The sequence below is a fragment of the Cydia pomonella genome, chromosome 2 (assembly GCF_033807575.1).
Source record: "Cydia pomonella isolate Wapato2018A chromosome 2, ilCydPomo1, whole genome shotgun sequence".
Classification (NCBI taxonomy): domain Eukaryota; kingdom Metazoa; phylum Arthropoda; class Insecta; order Lepidoptera; family Tortricidae; genus Cydia; species Cydia pomonella.
The window spans coordinates 20,724,049-20,739,274 of NC_084704.1; the positions used below are offsets into that span (position 1 = coordinate 20,724,049).

At 34.4% G+C, this 15,226-nt stretch overlaps 1 protein-coding gene across 3 annotated transcripts in view; it reads right to left on the reverse strand.

The window, feature by feature from the left end:
* The window catches only part of LOC133534617 (V-set and immunoglobulin domain-containing protein 10-like), a 34,545-nt gene that overhangs the window by 9,811 nt on the left and 9,508 nt on the right, over positions 1 to 15,226 (reverse strand). For 2 of the 3 annotated variants that reach the window (XM_061873815.1, XM_061873814.1), the window contains exons 3-6: positions 12,512 to 12,590; positions 8,300 to 8,499; positions 3,895 to 4,105; positions 3,024 to 3,151 (exon numbers count right to left, since the gene is read on the reverse strand). In XM_061873815.1, coding sequence (XP_061729799.1) covers positions 3,024 to 3,151; positions 3,895 to 4,105; positions 8,300 to 8,499; positions 12,512 to 12,578 — 606 coding nt within the window. In that variant the 5' untranslated portion in view covers positions 12,579 to 12,590. The remainder of the gene's footprint in view (positions 1 to 3,023; positions 3,152 to 3,894; positions 4,106 to 8,299; positions 8,500 to 12,511; positions 12,591 to 15,226) is intronic. The other variant, XM_061873816.1, reaches the window with a different exon arrangement.

Sequence of the window (15,226 nt, forward strand, 5' to 3'; positions counted from 1 at the left end):
TTTCTTATGTATGAGTGAGTAAGTTTAGGATAAAATAAGGGACCAAAATAAAATTAAGCGATACAACATCGTCTTGTGACACGTTGCGACGGCATGTGGTAGAAATGTATAAACGTACATGATAAAAATTCATGTAAAGTAATCATTATAGTTGTACATAGGTCAATTTTCAAATGAGCATTTTTTGCTGTCCTAAGGCTAATACTGCAACTATATATTCATTATATAATTATCTCATAAACTAATAAAAAATATAGTTTTGTTCCTTAAGCATGTATTGTTTTCGAGAAAATCGAATTTTAAACCCCAAGACGCAGCGAAATCTACCACTGTATCGCGTGTCCCACGTGCGGTTTGGGTCAGAAAAAAACATAACTTTGGACGTAGGCAACGTATTTATTATCTAATATTATTTAGAGAATACTATTACTTAATATTATTTAAATTATTGAGAGAATTGATTTAATGATTTTTTAAATAAGTATGCGTTATTTATTAAAACCAGAAAAGCCTTCCTTGTGGTTGTCCCGCGCGGTACTATTTCTGTAATGACTCAAGGGTACCTCCTATCGGGTTGATTTATTAACGTTGTACTAAATATGGCCAAAAAAGATTTTTGGCGACATTTGTATGGCAACATTTGTACGGCTACTTTGACCATACAAATGTCGAATGTGGCATACAGTGTCGATTCAGTGCCATACAGATGTCGGAAAGGTACCATACAGATGCCGTCAGGGTCCAACAAAGGCTGAATAGTGCCATAAAATTGTCGATACTGCCATACGTCCATATTTATCCAGCTTACTATAAAAAGTAGAGTGGTGCCTTGAATACTATATTTTTGTTGGTAAAAACCCTTCCTTACACAATAATTACGAATCTAATTAAAAAAATAACATGCCATATAAATGTTGGAAAGAACACCTCATTAAAACTTGACCCACATATTTAATTTACAACATAAAGAAGGCATGACGAATGATATGAAGTCATTTTATAGTCCATTTTTGTTACACAATAATACAATTATGGTTATTTGAAATCATATCGTATAAACGCTAACTACATTTTATTCAATAGCTGCCTTCAACCACCCTATTCGTAAACCACGCTTTGTATTTAAGTTCCTCGATGATTATGAACACACAGTTCTAATCTTGTTTGGCATTATAATCAACGACAAAGGACGATGTTGTGAAAACATTAAAAAGTTTAAGCAATTAAATTTGAACGGCGTAGTCAAGTTTTGTTTTAATATAGCAAGTCATACTGTAACCGAGTTAAGATTAAGTCCCTCTTAGTTACAAAGTAATCTCTCTCAAAACCACCTACGAGGGGAATACATAAGTTTACTACAGTATATGTTTACATATGATTATGTATTCAGCACTGTTAGAGTACCTATTCAGCGAGTTACCTAGAATCTTAGGAGTGGGAGCTAAAGTCTACGAAGAGCTAAATTTGTTGTACCTACTTATTTATACAGGGTGTATTAGATACTTGGAATAAAGTACGGGCTGAATACATAGGTCATATTGAGCAAGTTTACTATGGGATCAATCCCGATATCGCGAATCAAAAAGAATTACTCTCCTCAAGGTCAGACAGCCAAAATGTATGAAAAGATAAATTTTATTTTCGCTATTTCGGGGTTGGTGCCATAGTAGTAAAAGTTGCTCAGTATATAGTCACCCCGTAAATTATTGCACGTGACTAAATAAACATCCTGTATAAATAATATTATAGATTTATGTACCTATTTCTTGGCTCAATACTGTTGAAGAACAATGTCTGTACATCCCCTTAAGTATTATACTTTTTTTAAAGTCTATGATTAGCTCTAGACTTATCTATGGCCATTGCGATAGTTCATAAGCTGTTAGAAATTAGATTTTGTTTCTTATTATTAGAAATGTAAAACTATTCGCTACGTGCACGTTACGCAACCTAGCGGCCGCAAGTCTAGAGGAAAACGACAATGCACTACATCTTATAAAACTACTCCAAAACTAAAAACTACTGAACAGATTTTAATACGACTTTCATCTATGAATAGAGTGATTCTTGAGGAAGGTTTAGGTATATAACTTGTTAAGGTTTTGTGTAAATTGGTTGAAATATACCGATGTTGTAGAAAAAAATCCCGCTGGCTAGGAGCTTTAATCGCAAAAGCCCTCCCTAATCCGTTTGAGCTGTAACAACACAATGTATGGTGGGGTTGTCTCTCTTTCAAGGGTCTACAAAAAAGTCCGCGATGTGGAATGTCTATCTTTTTTAAGCATAACTTACTATACCCATTCTTAACTTCTAGAAAAAGATCAAATAGTATGTGGCATTTGCAAAGCTATATAACACGGATACAGTATTTATAATTACCAAATTAAATACGTTAGTTATATTAAGCATTTCATACAGATTACAATGGTCCCTTACACCTTAAAATTTAAATGAATATTTCAGGAGTAATCGTAAATTAAAATTTCATTTCAGCCATATAACTTGTAAGAAATGTTAAAGACGCTATCCGCAGTAAGTTCTAATTTTTACCACCTTATGCGCTGGGATCGTTTTACTTACCCCCACCATGCACTTCGCACGGTCCCATAAATATAACTAAAGTAAAAGACGATGGTGTTTATTGAAAAAACTTATAAGTAAATACCTGAATATCATAATATTTATCATAATTAATGATTATTTTTACTCATCGCTAATCTATAGCTAGTACTAAAAATTATGTACAAGAAAAAAAGTACAAAAAGATGATGTTATTATGTGGTCTTTTTTGAGCAAAATTCTTAGTAATCTATTCGGGATAGGTACATTATTAACTTAAATTGGCCAGATTTTTGAAATGTACCATTTTAAGATTAAGTTATTTAATAAAAAAGGTACTTTCGACGAAAAAGTTCCCTCGCCCGCCATCCGTGTCACAATGTAGTATCATGTGTCACATACTTCATAGTACACTTTGTTACACATATAGTAAGAGTGAAATAATAAAAAATATTTATAAAGACCTGGTCTGCGTGAGTCCAAGTTATTGAAGACGGGGGTTCGGGCGTATGTCGCACAGTGCACGTGAGGTTGATGGTGGAGCCGGCTTGAATAAACAGTTCGGCGCCACTTGAAATCGTTGTTTCAGGTTCTGTACAAAAAGAAAATTCATATAGTTACTTACTAACTACACTATAAACAATTATAACAAATTTTAACTAAACGGGATTTAATCTCGTATATTTATTAATTATTGATTACAAAGTAACTGGGGGACAGTAGGGTAATATGGAGTAAAAATATTTTACAAATACTTCGGGACTCAACTTTATAAATTAAAATCACTGAAAATTTTGGGACTCCGTATTTAAAGTTGTAAACAGAATCGAGTTTTCGACGTTTCAAATGGGTGTTCAATTGCATTGAAATACACGAGTTACAGTTATATTTAAATTTATTAGTAAAAGAGGTAATTCATTATTTTATTGTAGTTATCGGAAAAATACAAGACATAATCAAAAATAATCTTTATTATATTATAGGGAGCTTTCAACTGCATCATCAGATCAGCTCTAAGTTATCATAATTATTATTATGCAATTTATAAACATTGCTATTATGGGAATTACAGAAGTAAGTACTCCAAATTTCAACTGAATGAGACTTTAGGAAGGGCTTCAAATTTAAGTTACAAGATTTGAATCAAACAAACAAATAAATATAGGCCGTGAAGCTAAATAAGAGTATTAATATATTGGGGAGAGTATTTCCGTTACTTTACTCCAGTGCTCTCCTGTCGAGAGGGTAGGTAAATACTTGCAAGGGACACATTATTACAATCTTGGCCCGTAGTGCTACGCTCCCGCTTCCTCCATTTCTTGCAGTGGATCTTACCTACGATGTTAAGAAAGACAGCGTGACCGATGGGTGGCGTGGTAGATATTTGGCACTCGTACTGGCCGGAGTCGCGACGCTGCGGGGAGCGGATGCGCAGCGCCCACTCTTCAGACCGCGGCTTGTGCTGCGCCTCAAACCGCTGATCCGATGTGTACGTGTAGCGCCCCACCGTCAGCAGATGGATATCACGGTGGCGCACCCATGAGACCTGTGAGTCATAAATGAAAATAGCATTACCTTTATATAACAGAGTTATTGCTATGCATGAATTTAAAGGATAAGGATGGTGGTGGAATAATTTCAGACTCGCTAAGATCTCAGCTAGGAAAGTGGAGCGGTGCGCATTTCCAACTTTAAATTGGAACTTTCCGACTTAATAGTGATTCTAAAATGTTGCCTAGTAAGTATTTAGTTTTAAGTAAATGCAAAACTTCGTTCGCTTAACACCAGTTTTACATTACGTAGGTACGTATTCATTCCAGTGATATTTTGCCATGTACTTTTTTGATTGGGTATTTTGAGTGTACATGAAATTATGTTTTGATAAGTAGTACGTTTAAAATTAATACATGCTAGTCACTTTTCACCCTTTAATTTAAAACGCCTTCTCAGTAGAGTTATCCACTCGTCCCGTTTTATTGAAATAATTAGTTAGAGTCAGTACCAATTAGCTACTACTTTTAACAAAATCACCAGGGTGGTGAGTTGAATGCATTTTACTGTTACACTAATATTAATGAATAAAAGGTCACGGTCTTATTCTTATACAATTTTACCCCTGTATTTTAATTGATAGATAAGAATTCAAAATCGGTCAGTAAACCTGTAAAAAATTGTCCTGTCAGAAAAATACCCATTATCCTGGGTTTCATTTGGGATTCTATAAAATGGGACGTGATGAGGCATTTTACTGGTCTACGTGCTATCAATGGTGATGCTTAAGTGCGCACTTCCGTGAAACGATCGCTGTGAGAGGAGGTAAACGTAAAATATATATTAAGTACTAGCTCTAGTTGGAGTTTCCTTAACACACAACTTTAAATGCCCCTCCATTAGATTAGGAGAATTTTATCTAGGACGTGACATAACCATCAAATCAAATCTGACATCAATGTATATATTCGCTTCAATTGTTGTGTTTACTCTGAGAGTACGTCTAAATGTGTTATAAAACCAGAAGCCGATGGTCCCGGGTTCAAAATCTAAATACACGTATATATGTGTCGTTCTCAAGTAAAAGGTACCACATTACAAGCTTTGCGTACCTTGGGGCTAGGTCGATCTGTGTAAGATTGTCCCCAACTATTTATTTATTTTACTTAAATATACTTATTACGTCCTATAGCAACCACCGTGTTAAAGGTTTGTCCGTATTGAATTTAAACACTGTATATTTTGCTCCATCTAAAATAAAAGTTCTGCCATTCATCATATCAGTAGCCTTAACACGAGTTTGACCTAACATATTTTCTATACACCTCACTCACACTAATATGCCAGTAGGAGCGAGATACATAGAAAGGAAGTTACGCACACGCTAGCGAATGCCAGTGTCAAGTCAATGTCGAACTCGTGGTAAGGCTACAAATCAAATATTTTACGAATTTTGTCAAATCATCTGTATTCAGATGTCAGATGTAAACAAGGGCATTCCACCAAAGCTGTACCAGGCATTTGATATAACTTATGTTTAGAAATACAATAAAAATATTGTCCATACAAAATAATTCGGCCCGCATTGTAAAGCAGCACACGATGCTACCTGATACGAGCTTTTTGACAAGTTGTTGTTGAAATGTGTCATGTCATGTTATGTCTCGTAATGTTTGCAGTACATTGCTGCTCGGTAAATTTTCATAAATTAATTACGGGCTCATAAATAAGTATAACTTACAAAAAATGTCTGGTTTTATTTGTGACGTTCTCAAGAAAAAGGTACCACATTATCGCTTACCATAAGGGCGAAATTTGCTCGTATCTTTATACGAATAACCTGTCAGAGTATTCTTATGGCAAACGACAATGTGGTACCTTTTTCTTGATAACGTCACATTTATTGCCCGTATTGGATTTACACACTTTATAAGTAAGTATGTGATTCTAAGAACAGGACCAATAGCAAAAATGTAACTATCTAAAATATATTCCGTTAGTATATTTTTAAGTTTGACATTGCTTGTAGATATCAAAGTAACTTTTTATATCGATAGATAACAAAATAAGCTTGAACATAAATAACATCAAATAAATAAAAGGATCAATGCAACGGTGAAGAAGGGTCAACCGACTTGATCGAAATCCACAAATTAGATTACCGGTCCTCTCCAACGCCTGATTGATATTCTGAGTGGTGTTAGAAAACACAAATTGGTAATTGTTTGGAACAGGAGAAGAAATTTCACAATATTGTACTAACACGAGATATCTTTCTCGTGTACATATACATATATATACATATATGGCGTTACATTCGTTAGATTGCGTAAGATGAAGGTATTAACTATTTTTGTGGTCTTTGTCTACAGATTATGCATGAGAAATAAATGAATAATTTGAAGCGAATCGTTGCTGTGTTGTTCTCAATTTTTTGTGATAAATGTAATAGGTTTCACTCAGCGAACGAAAAAAACATGCAAGACTAATTTCAAACAAAATATCAGCGTAAAAGTGGCCCCACTATTAAAACGCGCAATACTCATAACGGATCAATTGCAACTCGTCAAAGTTTAGGTCTTGTTTTCTTCGATGAAACTTCGTTTGACCATGATTAGTCAATTTAAACTCACCCAAAGTACGATTGGTCTATTTGCATAACATCATCCCATATAAAACCTGTTTTGATCAAGAGAAATCAAAACAATTTGATCCTAGCTAAACTATACGTGAAAGGTAATCCAATATTTTTTCCAATGTTTGTTGGAACTATTAGCACATCATTTATCCGCACAATAAAGCATATTTCTTTTGTTAAAGATATAATTTCAATTCTTCTTACTACGACTGTGACAACGGGCCGCCATTTGCGAACTAATACAACTCCGCGGCACAATGTTGACGCCCCGCCCGCTTCGGCACAATGTATGTGGGATCATTATGCAGAGCTAGTTCGTCATCTATGTTCATTATCAATCGCTGGTTTCACTGATGTTCGTACAGTTTGAGCGTGTTAACTTTGCACAGGCTTGAACAGGACAAAGTTAGGGTGTGTCACTATAAGCATCCTATTTTCATAGAAATGTGTCTTTGCAAATGCCTTGCACAGTTAGCTTGGTCCGACTCGATAAGTTATACTATTATACTCCACGTTACCCCCCTTTAAATTGATTATTAAGTTGGTGTCTGAACGTAATTTGATTTGTGATAAAAAAGCATGCAGTATTATTGTATCTTACTATCATACTACTTACTGTAAGGGTAATGGTGGGTTTCAAAAGCTGGCTATACTGGTTAGAATAAGTAAAAAACCCAAATTAGGGACAAAAAATGTATGAAAATTCCCACTGAGATACGAAACATGCATTGCATCACAGCGCAGTGCGTGTAACCTTGCAACACATTGTTCTTGTCGGAGAAAATGCACTTGAGGTCCAGAGCAGACTGGGAAAATGGCAAGAAAAGCTGGAAAGTGTGGGACTGAAAATAAGCAGAACCAAAACGGAGCATATGTTCTGCGATTTCGGTGGTCTATCCAGTTTTTCCCATATTGCCTTAGACGGTGTATCCCTACCAGTCTGCTCCGATTTCCGGTACCTTGGGTCATTGATCCAAAGTGACGGCAACATCGACCGTGACGTGAAAAATAGAATAAATGCGGGATGGATGAAATGGCGACAGGTCTCTGGAACAACTTGCGATCCACGAATGCCCCTTAAACTTAAGGGGAAAATCTACAGGACGATCGTGAGACCTGTTGTAATGTATGGATCAGAATGCTGGGCGACGAAAGTGATGGATGAAAGAAGAGTGCACGCAGCGGAAATGAGAATGTTGAGATGGATGTGTGGAGTGACGAGAAAGGATCGAATTAAGAATGAGTATATAAGGGGAAGTTTGAAAGTAGCACCGGTAGCGGAGAAGATAAGGAGTGGTAGGTTAGCGTGGTATGGGCATTTAATGAGGAGGGATGAATGCCATATAGGAAAAAGAATGTTAGGAATGAATGTTGATGGACGGAGAGCGGATGGTAGACCCAAAAAACGATGGATGGATTGTGTGAAAGAGGATATGAGAAAGAAAGGAGTGAGTGCTGAGGTGACGAAAGATAGAGGAGAATGGAAGAGAAGAACATGTTGTGCCGACCCCACATAACGTGGGATAAGGGCAGGAGGAAGAAGAAGACATTAGTAGGACCTACGAGTAGTTAGGCACGACTCATAATTTTACCAAATATGTATTTACTTACGGTTCTGTTCTGCAAATTCTTGACTCGGCACAATAATCTGACGGGATGTCCAACTAGTCCAGTTATGTTTCTTGGAGTGCTAGGATCGAAGTATGGAGCATCAGCAGATCCTTGCCATTCTTGCAGAAACTCTGCCCGAAAGCGGTGAGAAGATATGTCCATTGTAGTGTTCTCTGTCGGGGCATCTGTGCCTGAGCCAGCTGTCGGATATAACCAGAGATCGGACAAATTAGCGTCATTGCTCGCAATAATGTGGACATAACTCCAAAATTGATTAAAAAAATGATCATTTTTTTTCAATTCGAACTGTTTTATGTTTATTTCTGTACAATTAATGGATGTATTTATTAATCAAGTAACATAGTATATAACTAAAAAAACGAACAAAATAAATAAACTAATTATTAATATTAAAACTAAAATATAATAGAACTTAAAATAAACTTATAAATAAAAAATGCTCCCCAGGTCACCTTCATGCATTATGGTACCCAGAAGGCTGGCAGCGTTTATTTAATTTCTTACCTAAGATTTAATTTTGATTCCTAGTCAATAAATAATACAAAGATTTCTTATAATGTAGATTTATAAAAGAAAATAATCAGTAATTTTTCTAAATTTTCTGATAATAATTGATTAATTTTTTAATTACTTTTGAGTCATAACCACATTATTGAGAGCAATGACGCTAATTTGTCCGATCTCTGGATATAACATTATGTTAATGGTAATTATTTACGACCAATGCAGTTACATTCTTTTACTTCTCTGAGAATACGTTTTGGCACAGCAGTTATGACAAAATTGATTTTATATTAAGCGAAGTTTACAATTCTGTATACATATTTACGTATTCATTTATTAAGATGTTTTCTGTATACTTAGTTGACATTTCAGAAAAATCAACATAATGAGAACAATGAAAACAGGCCCTGAGTTAGACCCACGTCTAAGTCGAACTTAATATTTTGTTGCTTTGAAATTAATAATACATTCGGTCCAAGCTAATGCACTGAATATGATGTGACAAAGTGTAGAGTTACTAAAATAAAGGTCAATTTTTCATAGAAATTTGACGTTTATGTTGAACATTCTCACTAACCATGCCTTGTAATTCTGTTTATGTTAGCTCGGTCCGACTCTAAAATATCTATAGGGGGTCGGTCGAGCAAGGGAGAATTAAGGTGAAAATTAGAAATCTAGTCACCAACTATTTTCATGTATCTTTGTAGGCGTGAACTTTTGTATCATTTCATTTAACCGCTTAAGAAATTGTAATATACTTTACGTAGTACAAAATTGTTTTTAAAGAGAAATGTTTTACACGTTCTTTTTATAACAGCGAGGCCAATAAAGATAGATTTATGTCTATAAAATCAATTCTGAGCTACTGCTAAGCCTAACACCTAACATTAAATTTTCACTCTAAATTAACAATGAACATAAAAGAATTTTAAGCCCCACATCACGTTCAGGTTTTAAGTCGCAAAGCTCGTAATGACTCTGGACTAAAACCGCCTCTTTTAAAAATTAATGGCTCACTTTGAAGGGGGTCTTTCAGGAGACAAAAGCCAGCTACTACATCGCATCTTATGGTACAGCCTGCTTTACTCCAGTCATTCAAAAGCAGCGGACCGAATATGAATAAATATATACTATACATAACAAGACGTATACTTACAAAGAATCCCGTATTTATGATTTACGAGAACGAACGTCATTTGGTTGAGGCGAACTGTTGGCGTACATTTATTTGGCAACGGAGCAAGAAAGAATGCCTTTATTGCCTGGGTTAACAGTTAATAATGTGCTTTTACGTTTAGGATTTCTTACGGTTCATGTTACAAATATTTTGCCTTTTGATGTTCGTGCGTCTGGAACGTTCGATTGGGTGTACGAGACTAGGGTGATATTTCGTTTCGACTAAAGCTTAATAATATACAGGGTGTTTATTTAGTCACCTGCAATAATTTCCGGGTTGAATATATAGGTCATCTTGAGCAAATTTTACTATGGTACCAACCCCGAAATTGCGAAAAAAAAATTGGCTGTTTCATACATTTTGGCTGCCTGACCGTGACATTTTCTATGGTAAACTATTTTTCGCGATTTGGGGGTTGGTCCCATAGTAAAAGTTGCTCAGTTTATATATGTTTTTTGAGCAAAACTCGGTCTCCCAGATATTTTAGGTAATATTACTAACCTATTAAGTGACAGAAATTATTATTTTTGAACCCGAAAGATTTTATCAGTGTATTCCAGATCACATTTAAGGAAAAAAAATGTCACATAATTTTTTCTTGATTTCGTTTTTAAAACATTTTGGTTTCCTCTTGTTAGACCGTGTATATAAAATAGATCAAATAAAATAAAGATTAAGATTAACAAAATTCATAAAATTTATAAAATTAATGAAAATAAAATATATATATTTTTTGTTAATAAATCAAAAATATGACATAAATTAAGAAGATTAAATAAATTAAACAAATTAGGGGCAAGTGCACTATCTCTTGGTATTTATTTATGTATTACTTATAAAAATAAAAAGTACAAAAGGCGGACTTAATGACATGAGGCATTCTCGACCAGTCAACATTCAGGCAAATCAGAGAGATTTTGGGTGGTGCTACTTTAACAATAACAACCAAATATAATATAATAACATACCATACATACATTTAAATACACATACTTATATTATGAGATATAAATAAATTACGACAAAACATATAGAGCTTATACATACATTATGATTTTTTCATTCTGCTAGCAAAGAAGGCATGTAAAGACCTTATTGACCTTATTTAATAAAAGATGAATAATAAAGCTATCGAATTGGGTAACATCCTTAAGACTAGAACAGTCGCGCCCTAGTTTGAAACACATTTAGTCGCTTTGGGGTCCACTGGACCCAGTAATTTAAATAACCGTAAAATGAAAACTATTTAAAGACAATGGTTATACGCATAATATTCCTTAAATTAGATTAAAAAGCATTCATGGCATAATAAATAAGAGTTTTAATTAGCGAATATTCGCTAATCTAAATCTATAAATGGCATTTTTAACTTTTTTAGTGCTTTCAAATGTAATGTAAATAACGTTCAAAGTTATTTATTTCCTCTTTTTATAAACTATTTTTTTTAAACTACTAGAATTGTTTAATCAAAAATGGCTAAAGACGATCTCAATGTATATTAAAACATGATCCGTAAATGCACTCCGAATTTCTCTTATTGGAGAATTCCTCCAACATCTTTATGTTCAGTTTCAGAAGAGTTTTAATACACTATTAGCAGTTAATTTTTATGCTAAAAAATTAAAACTGTTAAAGACAATGGTTTTAGATCATCTAAATACTAGTCACGTAATTAGTCACGCATGGGTCCAGTGGATCCAGAAGTAAGAAAATTTTACATACCTTAACGGTCGCTACCGGGGTTTAACAGACCCATAGACACTTCAGACGTCCATTGCTCGTGAGTGTGACGCCCTGACAGACAAACGAAATGACGAATCGACGCGACCAACTTTCACTTGAAGGTACTAAAAACGACATCGTCGTGCAATACCTAACGAGCAAGTTAGCGTTAATAATAAAGGCCCTGGGTCTAGCAGACCCATTAGCGACTGTTCTAGTGTTAATATGATAAGAAATATATAGCATTTAAAAACGACATGAATAGGGAGCGTACTTCTGAAGTGTTTTGTTACGCCATTTTTCCAAGTGCTATAAGGAATTCTGCAAAACCAGATCAACAATGTTTATTAGGTTGTATTGTAAGCTTATTATTTATAAATAAGCTTTAAAACTTTATACATTAATAATTAAAGTAGCTACCTAATTCCTTTTATTCTATGAAAACTGTGATAACAGAACTTAGTAACCAATTAGGTAGCTAATTCACTTTATATTCAATGTGATGAATTATACCATCACTTTTCAATGATCTCAAGCAACGATTTTCAAATTAAAGCCACAACATAATTAAATACAATTTTATTTAACAGAAGACGAAGTAATTATTACTTACTTGGAAGATGAATTCTCAGTACTACCCGTATATAGGATCTACAAACAAAAGGCCGAGCAGATAATATCAAGCTCTCCCAGCCTTTACGCCCGCTTCATTGCAATGGTTACTCACATACCGATAACACTCATAATTCATGATTATTCAGGGTAATGCCAGTATCACACATACGTACCAATGAGGAAGAGGAAGCCATGTAGAAGAGATAGCAATAAAACGGATTTCGTCCCAGTCTGGCCCATTCCGGTGGCGTGCTGAAAAATGCTACAGCTTTAATATGGGAATTTGTTAACGCTAAATGGTTTTAAATTTGAATAGATTACGAGTACATTCTTCAACATTATTTTGAGGTACTTTTAGTTTAACAAAATTGCACACTCCAAAACATTCGGAATAATTTTATTATTGGCACTGTTTTTGCAAAATACGAGTGAAATAAGCACCTTTTATGAAATTATTTATTTACACTTTAAATTTTGATTTTATTTTAATTTTTATATAGTTATATACGGATTCAGATATTATAGATGCCTTAACACTCAAACTTATAACAGAATGAAACACTGTTTTTCTGAAATAAGTTAAGTCTTGTTTAGTATATACTCTGGCACGCCAGCTTTGTCAGAAGAAAAAGACGCGAAATTCAAAATTTGTATCGATCGGACACTAAAGCTGGCTTGTCAGAGTATATAAACCAGCATTGATAGTCGATCCAGTTGCAAACTCATAAGTTTTTGAAGTCAGCAGGTAGTGATGAACTGCTGTTTTAATTTTGTACTTAGCAAAACTGTAAAAAATAAAAATAATGAAAAGAAAAAAGGTAATACGTATTAGATCTTACCTACCTAATGACAAAACGGGCATGCCACTCTCTAAGTATGCCATTTATTTATGTAAAAGTCACTATTTTTAAAACAAAATAAAACACTTTTTGACCGCAAGACGAACAGATTTCTATAGTCAATAGTATTCCGGGCGGTAACTCGTAAATTGGTTAAGGGCGATGTGTAATGAACTCTCGTGGACGTCAGCAGCCGCTTCTTTGGTGGATTGAGGAATGGCAACTTCTGGTACTCAGCAAGTAAAAAAATACATATCATTATCGTATATCAAATGTGCCAGAGACACTTAAGATGCTCTTGCGAATTTAAAAAATCGTCAGGCGTTTGCATCACGGAGGATACACTGGCAGAGTGGCCACTGTTCCTCAAGAGATCAATGAAGCGGCAGCTGATATCGACGTTGTTTCATAATAATACATCGCCCTTAACCTCTTTACGACTTATCGCCCGGATGCGATAACCGACGAAATTTGCGTCTGCCTTACGGTATATCTCTCTCACCAAGCTTTGGAGTATTAAACTTTAAACAGGGTAGAACCAATCATAGTCTGGACCCATCCATGAAACATAGCAAGCATATAGCATTTTTAAATAATGATATTATTAACATCAATAAATTTATCTGATAATGAGCTTGAGTTATTATTTATTTATATCTCGAACTCTAGTGTTGCTAAGCGTACCTCAATAAAAAATAATTATCATAAACCTTGAGTCATGACGCAGACATAAACAAAATTAGAAGGGGAAACAAATCGTCAGTTGCTTGTTTTTCCTCCTCAATTTATGATGTATTACTTTATTATATATTTTCACGTTTATTAAAGCTTAATATGGTTTTGTTTTTTATTTTATTAAGATTCAAATTCAGCATTTACTTCTATATTTCAAATAACAGAACACAATTATCTCAATTTACGGAACTTTATATTACATTTGTGCACGGAGTTTTATTGTCATGCTATTTCATACGAGCAATTAAATTTTACGTACCCGAAACTGAAAAGATGTTTCACACTAGGAAGCCATATAAAGAGTGGAGTTGTATGAATTCACAATTATGCATAACTCTAAGTATGTGTACTTAAATCTGGTTATTTTGATTTTCCGAAACAAACTATTGTTATTGTAAATAAAGTACTGAAAACTAAATTGGGAATTTATAGCCTGCGACGAAGAATAATGTCGCATTGGAAACGTCAGGACAAATTCTAAAAGTACCTACCATTGTCTTATATGAACTACGTACTATATTGATCGTGTCATTCACGACGACGCGTGCCTTTGACTCGTAATGTCTTGTTATTAAATATTAGATTTGACAAATCTGCCAGCTGTCGTAGATGACACGAACTATAGACAAGCTACCGACTATCGAGAACCAATTGTGTCCGCCATTCTTAGCGTTTGACGCCTGTGCCGCTAAAGAATAAGCGTAGCTATCCAGAGGCGACACTGTTATGACAACTGTTCATATTCTGCCTACACACGCACTGTATAGGTTCGTGTTTTATATGTTTTTATTTCCTTGCAAGTGTGATGATTATTTTACATCTGTAACATGGGTGATATTAATACCTATATATAAAAGTAGTCATAAAAACCTTTTTCAATTTCCCAATTATGATTATATCGCGCTTATAGCATTATATACTCTTCAAGTATAATAAAAACACTATAAAAATAATGATATATAAATGTAAGTATATGCTGTTATTGTGTATATATTCTGCAAACAATGCTAGTTTAATTTAATAAGTCTTGTTTACTTCTAATTAAAAAAAACTGTCTGTTTTAGATTAATTTAAGTTGAAATTTAGTCCAAGTTTAGTTTTTATGTCATTTACTGTATCATTAATAAACATGTGTATAGTAACAGTAATACGATATCGCAAACGCCCAGCTTTAATATTCTTGTGTCGTAATTCCACTATACGTTCGTGTAGTTAAGTTGAGCTGTGATAAAAAGGCATTCCTTTATGTGGGCTGTAAACGAAATTGCCCCGTAATGCCTGTCACAAACGAGGCCATGTAGGACAGGTACCTAA